This window comes from Artemia sp. Qi Xiang Cuo, chromosome 19 (genome assembly GCF_049724085.1).
Source record: "Artemia sp. Qi Xiang Cuo chromosome 19, ASM4972408v1, whole genome shotgun sequence".
Taxonomy (NCBI): domain Eukaryota; kingdom Metazoa; phylum Arthropoda; class Branchiopoda; order Anostraca; family Artemiidae; genus Artemia; species Artemia sp. Qi Xiang Cuo.
Window position 1 is genome coordinate 10,022,188 of NC_142812.1, and position 16,599 is coordinate 10,038,786.

The 16,599-nt window shown below is 35.8% G+C and overlaps 1 protein-coding gene across 1 annotated transcript in view; it reads right to left on the minus strand.

Moving 5' to 3' along the window:
• Window positions 1-7,801: 7,801 nt before the first annotated feature.
• Window positions 7,802-16,599, minus strand: part of LOC148940483 (uncharacterized) — a 176,689-nt gene continuing 167,891 nt past the window's right edge. Inside the window, exons 7-8 of the mRNA XM_089104995.1 lie at window positions 15,036-15,706; window positions 7,802-7,964 (exon numbers count right to left, since the gene is read on the minus strand). Of these exons, the coding sequence (XP_088961121.1) occupies window positions 7,851-7,964; window positions 15,036-15,706 (785 nt within the window). The 3' untranslated portion in view covers window positions 7,802-7,850. The remainder of the gene's footprint in view (window positions 7,965-15,035; window positions 15,707-16,599) is intronic.

Sequence of the window (16,599 nt, forward strand, 5' to 3'; positions counted from 1 at the left end):
AGTGATCCCGGATACCAGTGCAGGACGGGTATTATATATGCAGCCAGGGCAGGGGGAATTAACTTAATATTGAACTGAAAAAAGACCAAGAAACAACACGTGTTAGACATCAATGATGTTTTTTGTCAACGCTAGCTCCAGTTCCTTCTCTAATAACTTACCCATACTGTTTGGGTTGTGTTGCACAAAGCTTATACTTCACCAATCATAGAAAGAAAATCACAAATTTGACTCTCGAAATAAGCCCATTTTGAAATTGGTTTTGCACGACAAATTGACATAAAACAAAAAGGAAAAATATGAAAACTCAATACTTATTCTGTTGGATGTTATCTTTCTAAATTAGTATAAAATAATTCTGTACTGACGACCTGCTATATTTAAACAGGTCTATCAATCAACTGTCGAAGAATTGTGATGTGCTCCATAAGTAATATAAGAAGGTTTGTCATTTAACATATCAAAATATGCCGTCCCATTTTTCAATGCGGAGCACTGCGAAGAAGAGATTCATTGGAGTGATTTAGTTGTGAAACCATCTGAGAGTATTACTTATTAAGGTTTACCAATTGGTCGAAGCCTCCACTCCACTGGAACGCTGCTTGTATTCCATGTATATGTGAAAATCCTGGTTGTATACGTGTCCTTTATTGGTTGTAAACATCGGCCGTAAATGTCTTACGTCACTATATATTCCATTTCCCTTTCACATTTATCGTATATAGCACCTTTTGGGAAACACATATCTTCCCCTCAGTGTTCAAAAGTAAGAAACTTCCACCATGGACGAGGAACTTTTTTATCACGCGTAATAATTGTGTATTCAACCAATTGTCTGTGTTAACTTGGTCACCAGGAATTTTCTGAAAAAAACTAAGGGAAGAGCAAAGCCATGACTAGCCACTTTCTGCCAGTAGTTCTACTAATGTATATACTTTGTGAATACTTTTTGTGAATAATGTGAATACTTTGTGAATAATGTATATACTTTGTGAATACTTAATGTGTGAATACTTTTGGTGATGATCCCTAGTGTGACTTTTCTTTTCTCTTCCCTTTATTATACTTAGTTTTAATTTCACACGAATTTTCGGTCAATTAAATTACTTACTTACTTACTGACCTATTTTTATAATTTGTAACTTTGCCTAGTTCTAATATTTTTATAACTCTTGATGTGCGTTTCTAATTGATGAATTACTTCTAATTTAACAATCTTATTAGATTTCACTTACTCCATAAATAAAAATAAATAACGTAAGTGGCAGTATAAAGACATGCTACTTCTTATTAAAGCTGAGTTTTACTTATCAACCATTAGCGTATTCAGTTTAAAACCAAGTACATTTTGTTCATGGTATATTAATTTGCCAGCGCACAAATGAAAGAGGAAAGGGTCTCCCTTACTTAAAATATTCTGAATTCTCGATTGATCAGAATTTGGACTCATCTATAGCTACCTACTATTGCCACCAGCTACTGTTTGCGGAACCAAACTAACCATCATGGCTGTATACAGTCTAACTCCACTCAAATTCGGTCTAAGATTTTCTGAGAAAAAGATCAGAAAACCTTGAAAATTTGAATCTAGTTTTAATTACATCTGTAAACATATAGGAAAGCTGCGTCTCTTATGAAAACAATTGATATCTTTATGTGTAAATTCCGATGAAAATTATCATTGTTAATACAAGATAAATAATTCAAGTTTCAAGATTATCCCAGAAAGCTAAAACAAAATTGTGCTGTTGAATACATCTTTAAGAAAAAAAAAAAAAAAAAAAAAAAAAAAAATCAGTTTTGCCGTAAAACCATGAAACGCATCTTCAAGATTGTTTCACCTTAGTTCGATCTATTCAAAGTGTTCACTAGAACGTTACTCCCTTCTTTTTATCTAAGCCTGTGTAACAGGCTTTGTCATATTATTCTCATCAGTATATAAACTTGTTTTGGTTGCATCACCATATCCAAGTCAGATTTGTAGTCAATCAGGTGATTGTTTTATAGCATACCTTAAACGTCCACTTCATACTGCTCGAAACCTTTGGTATTGCTCGAAATCTTTGGTTTGAATTGATGGCCACCATCAAACCCCCCAGTGATCAGGTATCCTGATTAGCTGGGAAAAAGAGCCTGAAGCTCGGGTAAAAACATTAAGGATATTAGTTTTATTTTTGATATTTGATGATAGGGGTGCCAATTCACAAAAATTTTGGGGAGGAAGGGAAAGATTTTTAATGTTTTTGTTGGTGAAGAAATTTAGTTTCAATGAGGTTTTCTTTTAATTTCACTGAAATCTAAGTAGGGGGGGTGTGAAGGGCATGCTTTTTATCTTTCCAATAAAAAAAAGGTGTTTTTTGAAACCTAGGGCGGGGAGTAAAATCTAGGGGGTATTTGACTCCCTCTAATTGGAACCTCTGAATGGTGACGAGTGTGATACGATAACAATGGTAGCGAGGGTGACCGTGGTGAGGGTTTAGGTGGTCATGGCAGCATGGATATTGATTATGGGAATGATTATGCTGCTGCTAGTCTGTTTTTTATTTGTCATTTTGTTTTTCTCCAATTCTCTTGTAGTGCGATAATAATAAAAAAAATGAAATAAAAGTTCATATGATAATTTCTTTTGTGTGTAAATTCGACGTATTCCATCAGTGCAATTTTTCACTTTTCCAGCCAAAATGAATTTTTTTTAGACAGTGCTTAACATTATTAATTAAGAAATATTATCAAGACAATGCAGATTCGACAAATTTTCTTTTCTTTGAATAATATCGTAATCCAGGCTAAAATTCCAATCATTGAGCAAAATATTTATAGCCTCACCTTACCTTAGATCCTTCTGTGCCACCAGAGGCACCCAGGACACCTAAAAAGAGATGCCAGTCATCCCAAAGGTGTTGTGCTGCCCAAACATCTTCCCATTTGGGGTTGGAATGTCGTTTGACATACTTGTAGCGGAAGGTCATAGGATAATGAATCGTGCTCTATGACTTAACTAATTTCTATTATTTGACAAAAAAAAACTAGAAATGTTTCTATTTTGTTTCTTATGAAAACCCAGTTTTTTTCAATTTATATTAGTCATTAAGATTTTAATTTCATTTCAATGTGATTTAGCAAATAATTTACTGCCTTCTATCTGTATGAGAAGTGTCTAGAAGCTATGACTCCTTTTCTCGTTACCACATGAATCATTTTCTATAAGCCCTACTTTTGATTACTATAATAACAAAATGTATTTTAACGCTTAAATCTTTGAATTTCAAGTGAATATAAAAGGCAAACTAATTTTCGAGAGGCCGGATTAATTGTATCAATATTCGTCTAGTTAATAAGAAATCTGGCTCTCTAGCTGTATATTACTTATATTAACTTATTGCTCAAGTTAGCATATTACTTAAGCAAATTACTTACATCAATGGAAAGGAAATTCGTCTCCTTACATCAAAATTGTGCCACTCAAGTCTGATTTCTAATTTTGACGAGGGGGGGGGGGGCTGTTTCATCACTTCATAACATGGACTGTAGTTAATATGGTATACCACTAGATTCTAGATTTATATGGATCTGAAGCCATCCAACAAATCTGCAGCCTCTGTTGGCTGAGATTCCATATTAAATGTGATCTTTGTTGGAAGAAACATAGTGAAATAATATCAGCCAAAGCTTCTAGATGTATAGGAATAGTCCAAAAACTGAAACATATATTTGTAGTATCGACCCTCAAACTTATAGGTCCATTCTTGAATCCGTTTTTGGGTACGGATGCTCGTTACGGACTAGTAATTTCACAAGTAAGTAGAAAAGGTAGCAAATTATATAGTAATATGATACTTCTTAAACTGAGAGATGCTGTAGGCAAAGCTTTAAGAGAAGAACATTTCAGTTTTAGAAAAGGTATAGGATGTGTCGACCAAATTTTCACTCTTATGTTAATAATTGAGAAGTGCCCGAGTTGTCAAACACCTTTGGTCTTCAGTTTTATAGATTATGAGCAAGCGTTCAATTCTGTTGATAGAAGAGATTTTAGAAAAGATCTTATTTTTGTACGGCATACCAGACAAATACACTAAGTGATTAGCACGAGAATAACACTGCTACGGTTAAGGTAGGAAATGAGAATAGCCGCTAGTTTTGTATTAAATCATGAGTTAAGCAGTGTTGTCTTCTACCCTCTTTTTATGGATCATTTTTTCATTTATGGATCATTTTTTGATGGAATTTGTCTTAGGGAGCATAGGAAAGGCAATGGGAGACCACGGAGTCAAATGGAGTTAATATTATTAATATTATTAGTAAAGACGGTAAGAGCAGTGAAAATATTAATAGTAGAATAGCCGAGGTTCAGGGTGTTTTAACAGTTAAAAAAATGTTTGGAAGAATAGGAAGATCAGTCTGCAAACCAAGATTAAAATATTGGAACGTACAGTGATGACAGTTCTCAAATATGGCTCTGAAGCATGGGCGCTTCTAAAAGTGGATGAAGATTTGCTAGAATTTTTTCAGAGAAGTTTTCTAGGGATTGTTCTGGGTACCCGGCTGACTGATCGGATTTCAAACAGTAGGCTGTATCAAAAATGTGGGTCAATCCTTCTTTCTAGGGCTATAATGAAAGCAAAATTGAGATGGCTAGGGCAGGCTCTGCGGATGAAGGATGACATATTGCCGAAGATTGTCCTTTTTGGCCAAACGTCTAGGGCTAAACCGAAAACAGGTCGTCTTCGTTTGGGTCGGGAGGATGTCATAAAGAAAGATTTAAAAGAAATGGGAACTTCCTGGGAGGGTGTGAAGAGGGATGCTTTGAATAAACTGGGATGGAGGAGGAGTATGCTTAGCTGTGCTGGCCTCAGGTGGCCTGGTGCTGCGGTGAGTTGTTGTTAGTAGTAGTAGTAGTAGTAGTGGTAGTAGTAGTAGTAGTAGTAGTAGTAGTAGTAGTAGCAGTAGTAGTAAAGTAATCATTGGGAGTACTCGGGGAGTTACATCAGTGACTAAGTAAAGAACGATGTTGGCACAATGTATTATTTATTATATTTTTTCTTTAGACCAGGGCACTTAGTATCGAAAGAGTTGTCGTAGAAACTTCGAAAACGGCTCATTCGATTGGAAATTGCAGTGGCTTGTGCCCTTTTTAATAGTCAAAGGTGATTGAAAGGCAACAAACACCCCTTCCACGCCCACTATTTCCCTAATTATATCCAATAAAAATTTTGAGATAGCCATTTTATTCAGTGTAGTTGAGAGTTCTGGAAACTAGGTATTTGAGGATGATAACTTTCTCAGAGCCCTCAGGACAAGGGTTGTAAGTCATGCCCTGGGGGCATATAATGTTTTTAAAGATAGCGATGTTGAAAAAACTTCAAAAAGGGCTCATTCGGTTGGAAATTAGAAGGGCTTATACCCTTTTTAGTAGTCGAAAGTGATTGGAGGATAGCTAACAACCCTCTCACATCCACAATTTCCTCAAACACATCCAATCAAAATTTTGAAATGGCTGTTTTGTTTGATGTAGTCAAAAATTCCGGAAATTATATTTTTGAGGAAGATACTCCCCCTCCCCCGCAGCCCTCAGGGCAAGGGTTGTAAGCTATGCCCTGGGGAGCATATGAGGTTTTTTTTTATAGAAAGCATTGTCGTAGAAAATTCAAATGGGAATCATTCGATTGGAAATTGAAACGGCTAGTGCTCTTTTTAATAGCCGAAAGTAATTGGAGGGTAAGTAACCCACTCTCACCCCCACCATTTCCCCAAACACATTCAATCAAAATTTTGAGATAACCATTTTGTTCAACATAGTTGTAAGGTCCGGAAATTGTGTCTTTTAGGATGACAACCCCCTCAGAGCCCTCAAGGCAAGGGTTGTAAGTTATGCTCAGGGGCATATAAGGTTTTTATAGAAAGTGTTGTCGTAGAAACTTCAAAAAGGGCTTATTCGATTGGAAATTGAAAGGGCTAGTGCCGCTTTCAATAGTTGAAAGTGATTGGAGGGCAACTAACCCCCCTCACACGCCCACCATTTTCCCAAACACATCCAATCAAAATTTTGAGATAGCATTTTTCTTCAAAGTATTTGAAAGTTCTGGAAAATAGGTCTTTGAGGATGACAGCCCCCTCCCCCTCAGCCTTCAGGGCAAGGGTTGTAGGCTACACCTTGGGGGCCTATAAGGTTTTTATTGAAAGTATTGTCATGGAAACTTCAAAAGGGCTCATTCGATTGGAAATTGAAAGGGCTAGTGCCTTTTCTAATAGTTGAAAGTGATTGGAGAGCAACTAACGCCCTCTCACGCCCACCATTTCCCCAAACACATCTAATCAAAAGCTATTTTGCTATTAGCCATTTTGTTTAACGTTCTGGTGGATATTGACATTTTTGTTTAACGTTCTTGAAAGTTCTGGAAATTAGGTCTTTGAGGATGACAACCCCCTCAGAGCCCTAAGGGCAAGGGTTGTAATTTATGCCCTGGGGGAATATAAGGTGTTTATAGTAAGTGTTGTCGTAGAAACTCAAAAAGGACTCATTCATTCGGACTAGTGTCCTTTTTAATAGTCGAAAGTGATGGAAGGCTTGACATTTTTATAGTAAAGATCGATGTGCGTACAATGTATTATTATTATTATTATTTTTTTTAGACCAGGGCACTTTTTATCGAAGGATCTGTCACAGGAACTTTGAAAAGGGCTCATTCGATTGAAAATAGAAAGGGTTAAAGCCCTTTTTGATAGTCGAAAGTGATTGGAGGGCAACTAATCCCCCTTCCAAGCCCACCGTTCCATTTGCCCAGAATAATTACAAACTAAATGTTGCCTTAAGAATAAATCAAAATTCACTGTGTTAGTGCTAAATCCTAATAAGACATCTCAGTAGTATCCCGAGAACGACTAAGGGTATTATGTTCAAACTTTCTGGGCTATTTCTGCTATTAAAATTTAACTAAATCAAAATAGCGTAAGTGTATCCAAACTATCAAAGAAAGTAAAGAGATTTTTTTTGTGAATGGTATCAAGTTTTCTATTCCTGGTCAACTAGAGGAGGTATGAAACTAAAGTAAACACTACTATTTGTGTACTAATTTTTAAAACGGTGTATGTTATTAAATATTGCTGAAAATTTTTCTCCAGCATACAAATAACATGCTAAACTATAAATTCTTAAAAAAACGAAAAGATTTAAAGTTTTATTTTTTTTCCCTGAAATGACTATGTCAATATAAAATGAACAGAAATTAATTAAAAAAACTTTTCACACACAAAAAGTTTTTCAAAGAAAAGTAATGAACTCCATTATACCAGAAATGAGCAAAAATAAAATAAAATAATCTACCAAGCTTGAAAATACCACAAATCAGCATCGATAAATAAATGAACTCCAAAACGAACAGAAATTAAAATAAATAACCGAGTCAAACTCGAAATGAGCAGAAATTAGCATCAGTAGGGCTCAAAGCCCCTATGCCTTCCCAAGGCCAGAACATAATTTGCACTTTACTGAAAAAAATACAAATGAATGTGCAATGTCAGTTTAATATACATATACTGATATTTATTAATAAAAATGTTAGTATTATTTGATTTATTAAAGTTATAAAAGTAAAAACATTTACTTTGTCTGCCAAAACTATATTGCTTTTTTTATTCAAAGCGCGATCTTTTATCAGAAACGAATAATTTATTGAACCGCCAAGATGCAGTAATGTTAGGGGCACAACGAGATTGCAAAAAAAAAGACAGAGCCACGTGTTGGAATCACATCATTAATAGAACTTCTAGCTTCATAATGGTATCTAAATAATGCTTGCTAGTAATAAATTATAATTTATGAATTATGAAGTACAAAAGAAAATATTACACAACTAAAGAAGATCCTCTTCTTCGTCCATATAATCGACGTCAGTGGCGTTTGAAAATGTAGCAGTCGTGATTGTCGTACAATTTGTAACATTTGATGTTACACTATCTGTCATTGCCTGTAAAAAATAATATATATATATATATATATATATATATATATATATATATATATATATATATATATATATATATATATATATATATATATATATATATATATATATATATATATATATATATATATATATATATATATATATATATATATATATATATATATATATATATATATATATATAGCGAAAAATATCACATGTTGCAGTTAAGGCATTTGCATATAAAATATAATTTCTAACAAAGAAATACCCGAAAATGTAAAAAATCTCTCCATCAGATAATCTAACCATTCAGCGGTTTTATTGTCGCTTTTTTTTTGACCCAACTTGTTTTGTAGTATCGCCGCTGTTGTTCCTAAAAGTCGTATCTTGCATTTATTAAACGTCTGAAATCATTAAAAAAAGCTCCTTGCTAAGCTTGTCTTGGAGGGAGGACCAGTAGAACAGTATGAATCAGGAGCTCCAAAGTGCGATCAAACATTTATTTCTCTGCTTATCTTGTCTTTTGGGACGGCCATGCAAACAGCGCGTGGCAATGATCTCAGGAGTGTGTAAATGTCTGATATGACCTTTGGATATGGCAATAACGTTATGGCAGTTACTTTCAGCAAAATAATCTATTAGTAGAGTGATTGGTTCAGCAGATGGTCGTAAACCTATGCATACAAGAAGAAAACTCCTAAAGACTACCTAACCATGGTTACCCCTCAGGGGCAACCTAGTAAAGAACGAAGCCTAGCCCTCAGTAGCCAAAAATTTAAAAACACGTTTTATAAAGGCTGTCAAGTGACGAAAAATCACAATTTGAAGGTGATTCAGCAGCACTGGTAACTATTATTTAGATTAATTTTAATGATAAAAGTTCGTTTCGAAAACAATTTTGTGAGAATTTCTAAAAATAGCCTGAAATCCCACAGAATGGCGTTGCATCAAAATTAAAACTGTGTCATTGGAATGATCATAGCCGAAAACTCCATTTCGAAAAATCACAGTCCCCCATATTGAGCAACCGTGAAAATTACTTGGTACTTATGTGTTATATAATACACACTCGAGAAGGGAAGTTTGGTGAATGCTAATGAAATAAAGCAAAATATGATGAAAATACAATACTTTAGTAACAAAATTAGGAAAACTACAACAAAGAATTATGGAAGGGGGAGAGTGCATTACATTAAATACGTAACCAAAACTAGCCAAAACTAACCTAACCTAACCAAAATACCAACTAATATTTAATTAAAATATAACTATAATGTAGATTCCCACCGAGCCAAAGCTAATTGTCTGGTATTCTGGCAGTATACAGGGACGTCCCTTAATTTTTTTATTCTTTTTTTCCTCTGTCCCCTCTAATGGGGCGTTGAAACATCATTGAGCGATTTTTTAGGGTAAATTTGAAAGGAAATGGCTAAAACTAAGTGTTTTTTGTAAGTAATAGAAAATAATATAAGAAATAAAACATGTTTTGGCCAAAACCTCATCCTCATATACAAGATGAAATAACACGCCAATCTTTTCACAAGAAATTACACACAAGTATCTTTTAAAAAGTAGCTTTTCTGTGATATTAAGTAATAAAAGCAAGTTTTTTCAACTGAAGTTAAAGAGCAACATCAAAACTTAAAACGAATGGAAATGATTACATATATGGAGGGTGGCTACCCCCTCCCCAATCCCTCACTCTTCACGAAAAATTTTTTGGTATCTTAAAAAAAGCTACTTATTATATTTAAACAACCCTTGTGTTTCAGGAGTAAGGAATTGGGGCAAAATAGCTTTAGCGTAAAAGGTGAGGTATTGAGGAGGGGGCAGCCCCCTTATATATTGAATAATTCTTAAATCATACTAGAAATCTCCCCTTCCATGAAAAATATTTCCACAGAAATAGCCACCCCCCCCCCAATAGCAAGTATCTTCCGTGGAATTTTCCCCATGCAGAATTTCTTCTGGGAAAAATTTTTCATTGGAGAATTTCACCCCTAGAAAGTTCCCCCATGGTTGATTTATCCCGTGGATACCCCCCAGACGGAGAAATTCTCATTCAATTCAAACCAAACTGAAATTTCCCCCCGGATAATTCTCTTGGAAAATCTCCAAATGTAGAATTGAGTCACCAAGGAGAGATTAAGACAAATAAAACGAATTGCGCAAACGAACTCTGGCAATTTTCCCCGTGTAAAATTTACGCTGGAAAGATCACGCCAGGAAACCTTCGCCCCCAAGTAAAATTTTTTCCTTGGAAATCCCCTGCCCCCCTCAACTAAAATATTATGTGTAAACAATGGGAACTTTCATTGCCTACACTCCTTTCCTCAGTGGCTCTGAGGTCCATGTTATCCCAAAGGCACAGTTATTGGACTTTTTAACTATGCTGAACAAAATAGCTATCACAAACTATTGATTGGATTGCTTTGGGGATAAAGGGAGTGAAAAGGGGGCTGGTTGCCCTACAATCTTTTTAGGTACTTCAAAAGGGCATTAAAACTTTTAATTTTCCTTTGATTGAGCCTTCTCTCCATCTTCTAGAGCCAATAACTTGAGACGATCACCCTTGGGGGAAAAAAAACAGCAACAAATCAACACGCATCCGGATTTTTCTTTTGGGAAAAATACAAAATACCACTTTTTAAATATGGGAGCTTGAAACCTTTATAGTAAGATTCTCTGATACGCTGAATCTGATCGTGTGATTTTGATTAAGATTGATCAATTTTTTGGGGGGCTCCCCCTTTTACGAAAATTTTCTACGGATCGTAGCTTTTGACTGGTAAAATTAAACTTAATGAACTTTATACAGTTGGAATCACCATAAAATTTCAATTCTTTTGATATATTCCTGTCATCAAAATGTTGATATCTATTTTTTAAAATTTCGGTCATTATAGGGCCAAGCATGATTTCCTGGCTTGACTTGAAAAACGGTCCGCAATAATAATAATAAAAAAAAACATAATAAGAAAAAACAAGATTTTGACCGAAGGTATGTAAAAAATTAAATTTAAAACAAACCGAAATTATTCCGTTGAAGAATTATTCAGGATTGAAGAAGGAGAAGCCCACCCCCTCATTTACACAATAATTATATTCGTTTTTAGTTTTGACGCTACTCCTTACTTTCAGTTTAAAAAACTTGTTTTGTGCATTATATTCTTTACTTCATCCAATAATTAGAAGCCGAGGAATTTTCTTATGTTTGATTAACTAAAAAAACTTTTCCACAAAATAAGTTTTTCAAAGAAAAGTAAAGAACTCCTTTAGGCTAAATAAAAATGAGCAACAATAAAATCAAATAATCTACCAAGCGTGAGACTACCACAAGTCAGCATCGATAAGTAAATGAAACCCAAAACTAAAAGAAACGACAATAAATAACCGAGTCAAACTCAAAACGAGCAGAAATTAACATAAGTTGGGCTCAAAACCCCTATGCCTTCCCAAGGCCAGAACATAATTTGCACTTAAGGGGAAAAAAAACATAAATATTTTACTTTTATAACTTAAATATATCAAATAATATTAACATTTGGTTACTAAATATCAGTATATGTATATTTAACTACAACTAAGTTAAACAAAATGGCTATCTCAAAATTTTGATTGGATATGTCTTGGAAAATGGTAGTCGTGAGAGGGGCGTTAGTCGCTCTTTCAATTTAGCCCTTTCAATTTCCAATAAAATGAGCCCTTTTTAAGTTTCTACGACAATACTTTCAATGAAAACCTTATATGCCCCCAGGGCATAACTTACAACCCTTGCCCTAAGGGCTGGGGGGGTTGTCATCCTCAAAGACCTAATTACCAGAACTTTCTGTAACGTTGAACAGAATGGCTATCTGAAATTTTTGATTGGATGTGTTTGGGGGAATGGTGGGCGTGAGAAGGGGGTTAGTTACCCTCCAATCACTTTCAACTATTAAAACGGGCACTAAGCATCTCAATTTCCAATTGAATGAGCCCCTTTTGAAGTTTTTACGACAATTCTATCAATAAGACCCTTATATGCCCCAAGGACATAGCTTACAACCTTTGCCATGGGGCTCAGAGGGGTTTGTCATCCTTAAATATATAATTTCCAGAACTTTCAACTACGTTGACCACAATGGCTATTTCAAAAGTTTTATTGAATATGTTTGGGAAAATGGTGGGCGTGAGAGGGGGGTTAATTACTTTCCACTCAGTTTCGACTATTAAAAAGGGCATTTTCAATTTCCAATCAAATGAGACCCTTTTGAAATTTCTACAGCAACTTTCTATATAAACATAATTTGCCCCCGGGGCGTAACTTCAAGTCTTGCACTGAGGGCTCTGATGGGGTTATCATCCTAAGAGACCTAATTTCCAGAACTTTCGACCACGTTGAACAAAATGGATATCTCAAAACTTTGATCGGATGTGTTTGGGGAAATTGGAGGGGGTTTCATGGCCCTTCAATCATTTTCGACTATTAAAAGGGCACTAGCCCTTTCAATTTAAAATCGAATGAGCTCTTTTTGAAGTTTCTATAAAAACCTTCGCTTTCTATAAAAACCTTATATGTCCCCAGGGCATAACTTACGATCCTTGCCCTGAGTGCTGTGGGGGTGGAGAGGTTGTCATCCTTAAAGACATTATTTCCAAAACTTTCAGCTACGTTGAATTGAGTGGCTATCTAAAAATTTTGATTGGATGTGTTTGGGGAAAAGGTGGGCGTGAGAGGGGGGTTTGTTGCCCTCAAAAGAATTTCGAGAGTATTAAAAAGGGCACTAGGCCTTTGAATTTCCTATCGAATGAGCCCCTTTTCAAGTTTCTACGACAATAAAAACTTATATGCCTCCAGGGAATAATTTATAACCCTTGCCCTGAAGACTGTGGTGGGAGTGTTCTAATCATAGGTATAATTTCCAGAACTTTAAACTGCGTGGAACAAAATGGCTATCTCAAAATTTTGATTGGATGTGTTTGGGGAAATGGTGGGTGTGGAAGGGGTGTTAGTTGCCTTCCAATCACTTTCGACTATTCAAAAGAGCACTAGCTGTTTCAATTTCCAATCGAATGAGTTTCTACGACAACGCGTTCTATAAAAACCTTATATGCCCCAAGGGCATAACTTACAACCCTTGCCCTGAGGGTTTTGGGGGGTTGTCATCCTCAAAGACCTAATTTCCAGAAATTTCAATTGCGTTGAACAAAATGGCTATCTTAAAATATTAATTGGATGTGTTTGGGGAAAAGTTGGACGTGAGAGGGGGGTTAGTTGCCCTCCAATCACTTTCGACCAACAAAAAGGGCACTAGCCCTTTCAATTTCTAATCGAATGAGCCTTTTTTTGAAGTTTCTATGACAACGCTTTCTACAAAAATCTTATATGTCCCCAGGGCATAACTTGCAACCCTTGCCCTGAGGGCTTTTGGGGAGTGTCCTCCTCAAAAATATAATTTCTATCTGGAAATCAACTACGCTGAACAAAATTGCTATCTAAAAATGTTGATTGCATGTGTTTGGGGATAAGGTGGGCGTGAGAGGGGGGTTAGTTGCCCTCAAATACCTTTCGACTATTAAAAAGGGCATTAGACCTTTGAATTTCCAATCGATGGAGCCCTTTTTCAAGTTCCTACGACAAAGATTTCAATAGAAACTTATATGCTCACAGAGCATAACTTATAACCCTTGCCCTGAAGACTGTGGGGGAGTGCCCTGCTGAAAGGTATAATTTCCTGAGCTTTAAACTGCGCGGAACAAAAAGGCTATCTCAAGATTTTGATTGGATGAGTTTGGGGAAATGGTGGGCGTGGAGGGGGTGTCAGTTCCCTTCCAATCACTTTCGACTATTAAAAAGGCCAATAGCCATTTCAATTTCCATTCTAATGAGCCCTTTTTGAAGTTTCTACGACAACGCGTTTTATAAAAACCTTAAATGTTCCCAGGGCATAACTTATAACCCTTGCCCTGAGGGCTTTTGGGGGAAAGGGGTTGTCATCCTCCAAGACCGATCCTCCAATCACTTTCGACTATTAAAAAGGGCACTAGCCCTATGAATTTCTGATCGAATGAGCCTTTTTTGAAGTTTCTAAGACAACATTTTCTATAAAAACCTTATATTCCCAGGGCACAATATAAATAATACATTGTGCCAACATCGTTCTTATATACCCCAGGACATAACTTAAAACCCTTGCCCTGAGGGTTGTTAGGGAGTGTCCTCCTGAAAAACATATTTTCTATCTGGAAATCAACTACGCTGACCAAAATGGCTACCTCAAAATTCTGACTGGATGTGTTTGGGGAAATTGTGGGCGTGGAAGGGGTGTTAGTTGCCCTCCAATCACTTTCGACTATGAAAAAGGGCACAAGCCACTCCAATTTTCAATCAAAAGACCCATTTTCAAAGCTTCTATGACAACTTCTTCGATGAGAAGTGCCCTGATCTAAAGGAAAAAAAAAATAATAAATAATAAAGTGTGCCAACATCGGTCTTATATACCCCCAGGGCATAACTTAAAACCCTTGCCCTGAGGTTTGCGGGGGAGTGACCTGCTCAAGAACATATTTTTTATGTGGAAATCAACTACGCTGAACAAAATAGCTATCTCAAAACTTTGATTGGATGTGTTTGGGGGAATGATGGGCGTGGGGGGGGGGGGGCTAATTGCCCTCCAATCACTTTTGACTATTAAAAAGGGCACAAGCTACTCCAATTTCCAATCGAATGAGCCCTTTTCGAAGTTTCTATGACAACTCCTTTGATACGAAGTGCCCTGGTCTAAGACCAATAAAAAAAAAATAATAATAATACATTGTGCCAACATCGTTCTTTACTTAGGCAGCGGCTTTGCGCTGCCTATGATACAGATTTATTATCAAGGGGTTACGTAATTATTATAAAGCTCAATTAAAAAGACGTTTTTTTTATCCCAGCGTTACTTTAACGCTGGGAAAATATCAAGAAAAATGAATTTTAGTGAAGACTTAGGTTAAAAGTTACTCTAAAATAATGACCAGCTGATGAATTGGATTCAAACTGCCACAAACACAATCACAAACACTAACACAAACAACAAATACAAAAAAATTGAATGGTATTCATCTTACCTCCATAGCGATGCGTTCATACGAAATCCCTGGATTCATATAATCTAAAGCCCAGGCTATGAGAGCAGGTTCTGTTCCAAAGTTAGATCCAGGAATTTGGGTTGCATTGTGTACGTCAAAATCATAATAATCCAACTCAAAGTCATTATCTGTTCCACACCTTGAAATTTCAGCTTGAGAAACAGTTTTATTGTCTTCAGCAACTCTGATATTTTCATCCTTATTTTCCAACTGCGTTTCGTAAAGCGGATTTTCGTGTAACGTATATGAACTGTGGTTTGAATCTGGCTTGTTTAATGGAACATAATCACTTCTTCTAAAAGTTTTCGGCGAGTATGTCCGAGATTTTTGCAACGACCCAAGAAAAGCCTTCCCGAAAGATGGCAAATTTGGCAATGACTTTTGCTTTGGGGTTAATGGCACAGGCACATAAACGTTTGAATTTGAATGGTGTATGTCATGTGAAACCGTTGAAAACAATGTTGAGCTCTCACAGACACTGGTTTTATCGTTTTCTGTGCTTTTAACCCCAAAAGGGCCATATATAGTCAATAAAATGCAAATACCAGTAAAAATGAAGACAAATGTTGCCATCACAATTATTTCAGGTAAAGATAGAGCAAAAGGTAATGAATTATCTATCCTTCTGGAGAAATTTTCGAGATTAATATCTGAAAAAATTAAATAACTTTAATGTTTGAACCATACAAACAACACAAACAAGCAATAAATTGTAATATAAAAGCTGAAAATTCTACTGATTTTTTTTTCACTTTTTATTGGCTTGATTTTTATCTCTACATCGAGATCTTGATATTTGAGTCGACGCAGCAGCGTTGACTAAGATTGGTCAGTTGCCCAGTACAGGGCTGCCACTCCCATGTATAAATTCATGGAAACATAAATTTTTCAAGCTATGTTATAGAATTTTAGAATGCCTTGGGTTTTCAAACTTATTCGTGGATTTACAGAGGAAAAAAATAGATTTCTTCCATCTAAAGAGCAAAAAATTATTGGGTTTCTTCCAGCTCAGCCGAAAAGTAAAGTCCAGTGTTTATTGACAGAACCTGGAATCTGGCATCTGGATCTGTCAATGAATGATGGGATTAAGAAAAAATATCTTTTGTAAGGCTTGTGAATTTTTTTGGTGAACCTGGGGCCTCATCTCCAGAATTTCTGGATATTAGGTTTTCTGTATAATGAAGCTAGTCCAAAAAAGGTATCTCAGATACTTTTGTCACTTTTCAAAGCTCCAATTTGACAGGAATACGGTTCTTACCATTATTATATGGCAACATTGCTTTTAATTCTTATGTAAATTCCAGAAATTATCAAAAGAATCTAAACTGATTTCTTTTCAAGTAGCTTATGGGGTCTCGGTAAAGTAGTCTGAAGAATACTTTACTTAGATTTTATGTGGATATTGTTTTGGCACTGATGAGAGTACAGCATTACATGTCAATTCTACACGAATGGGCTATGCTGACCTCTTTGATCAAATGATCACGGCAATGAATAAAAACGAATATTTCCACTCTTTTGTTATGGTCCAACCATTCAAACC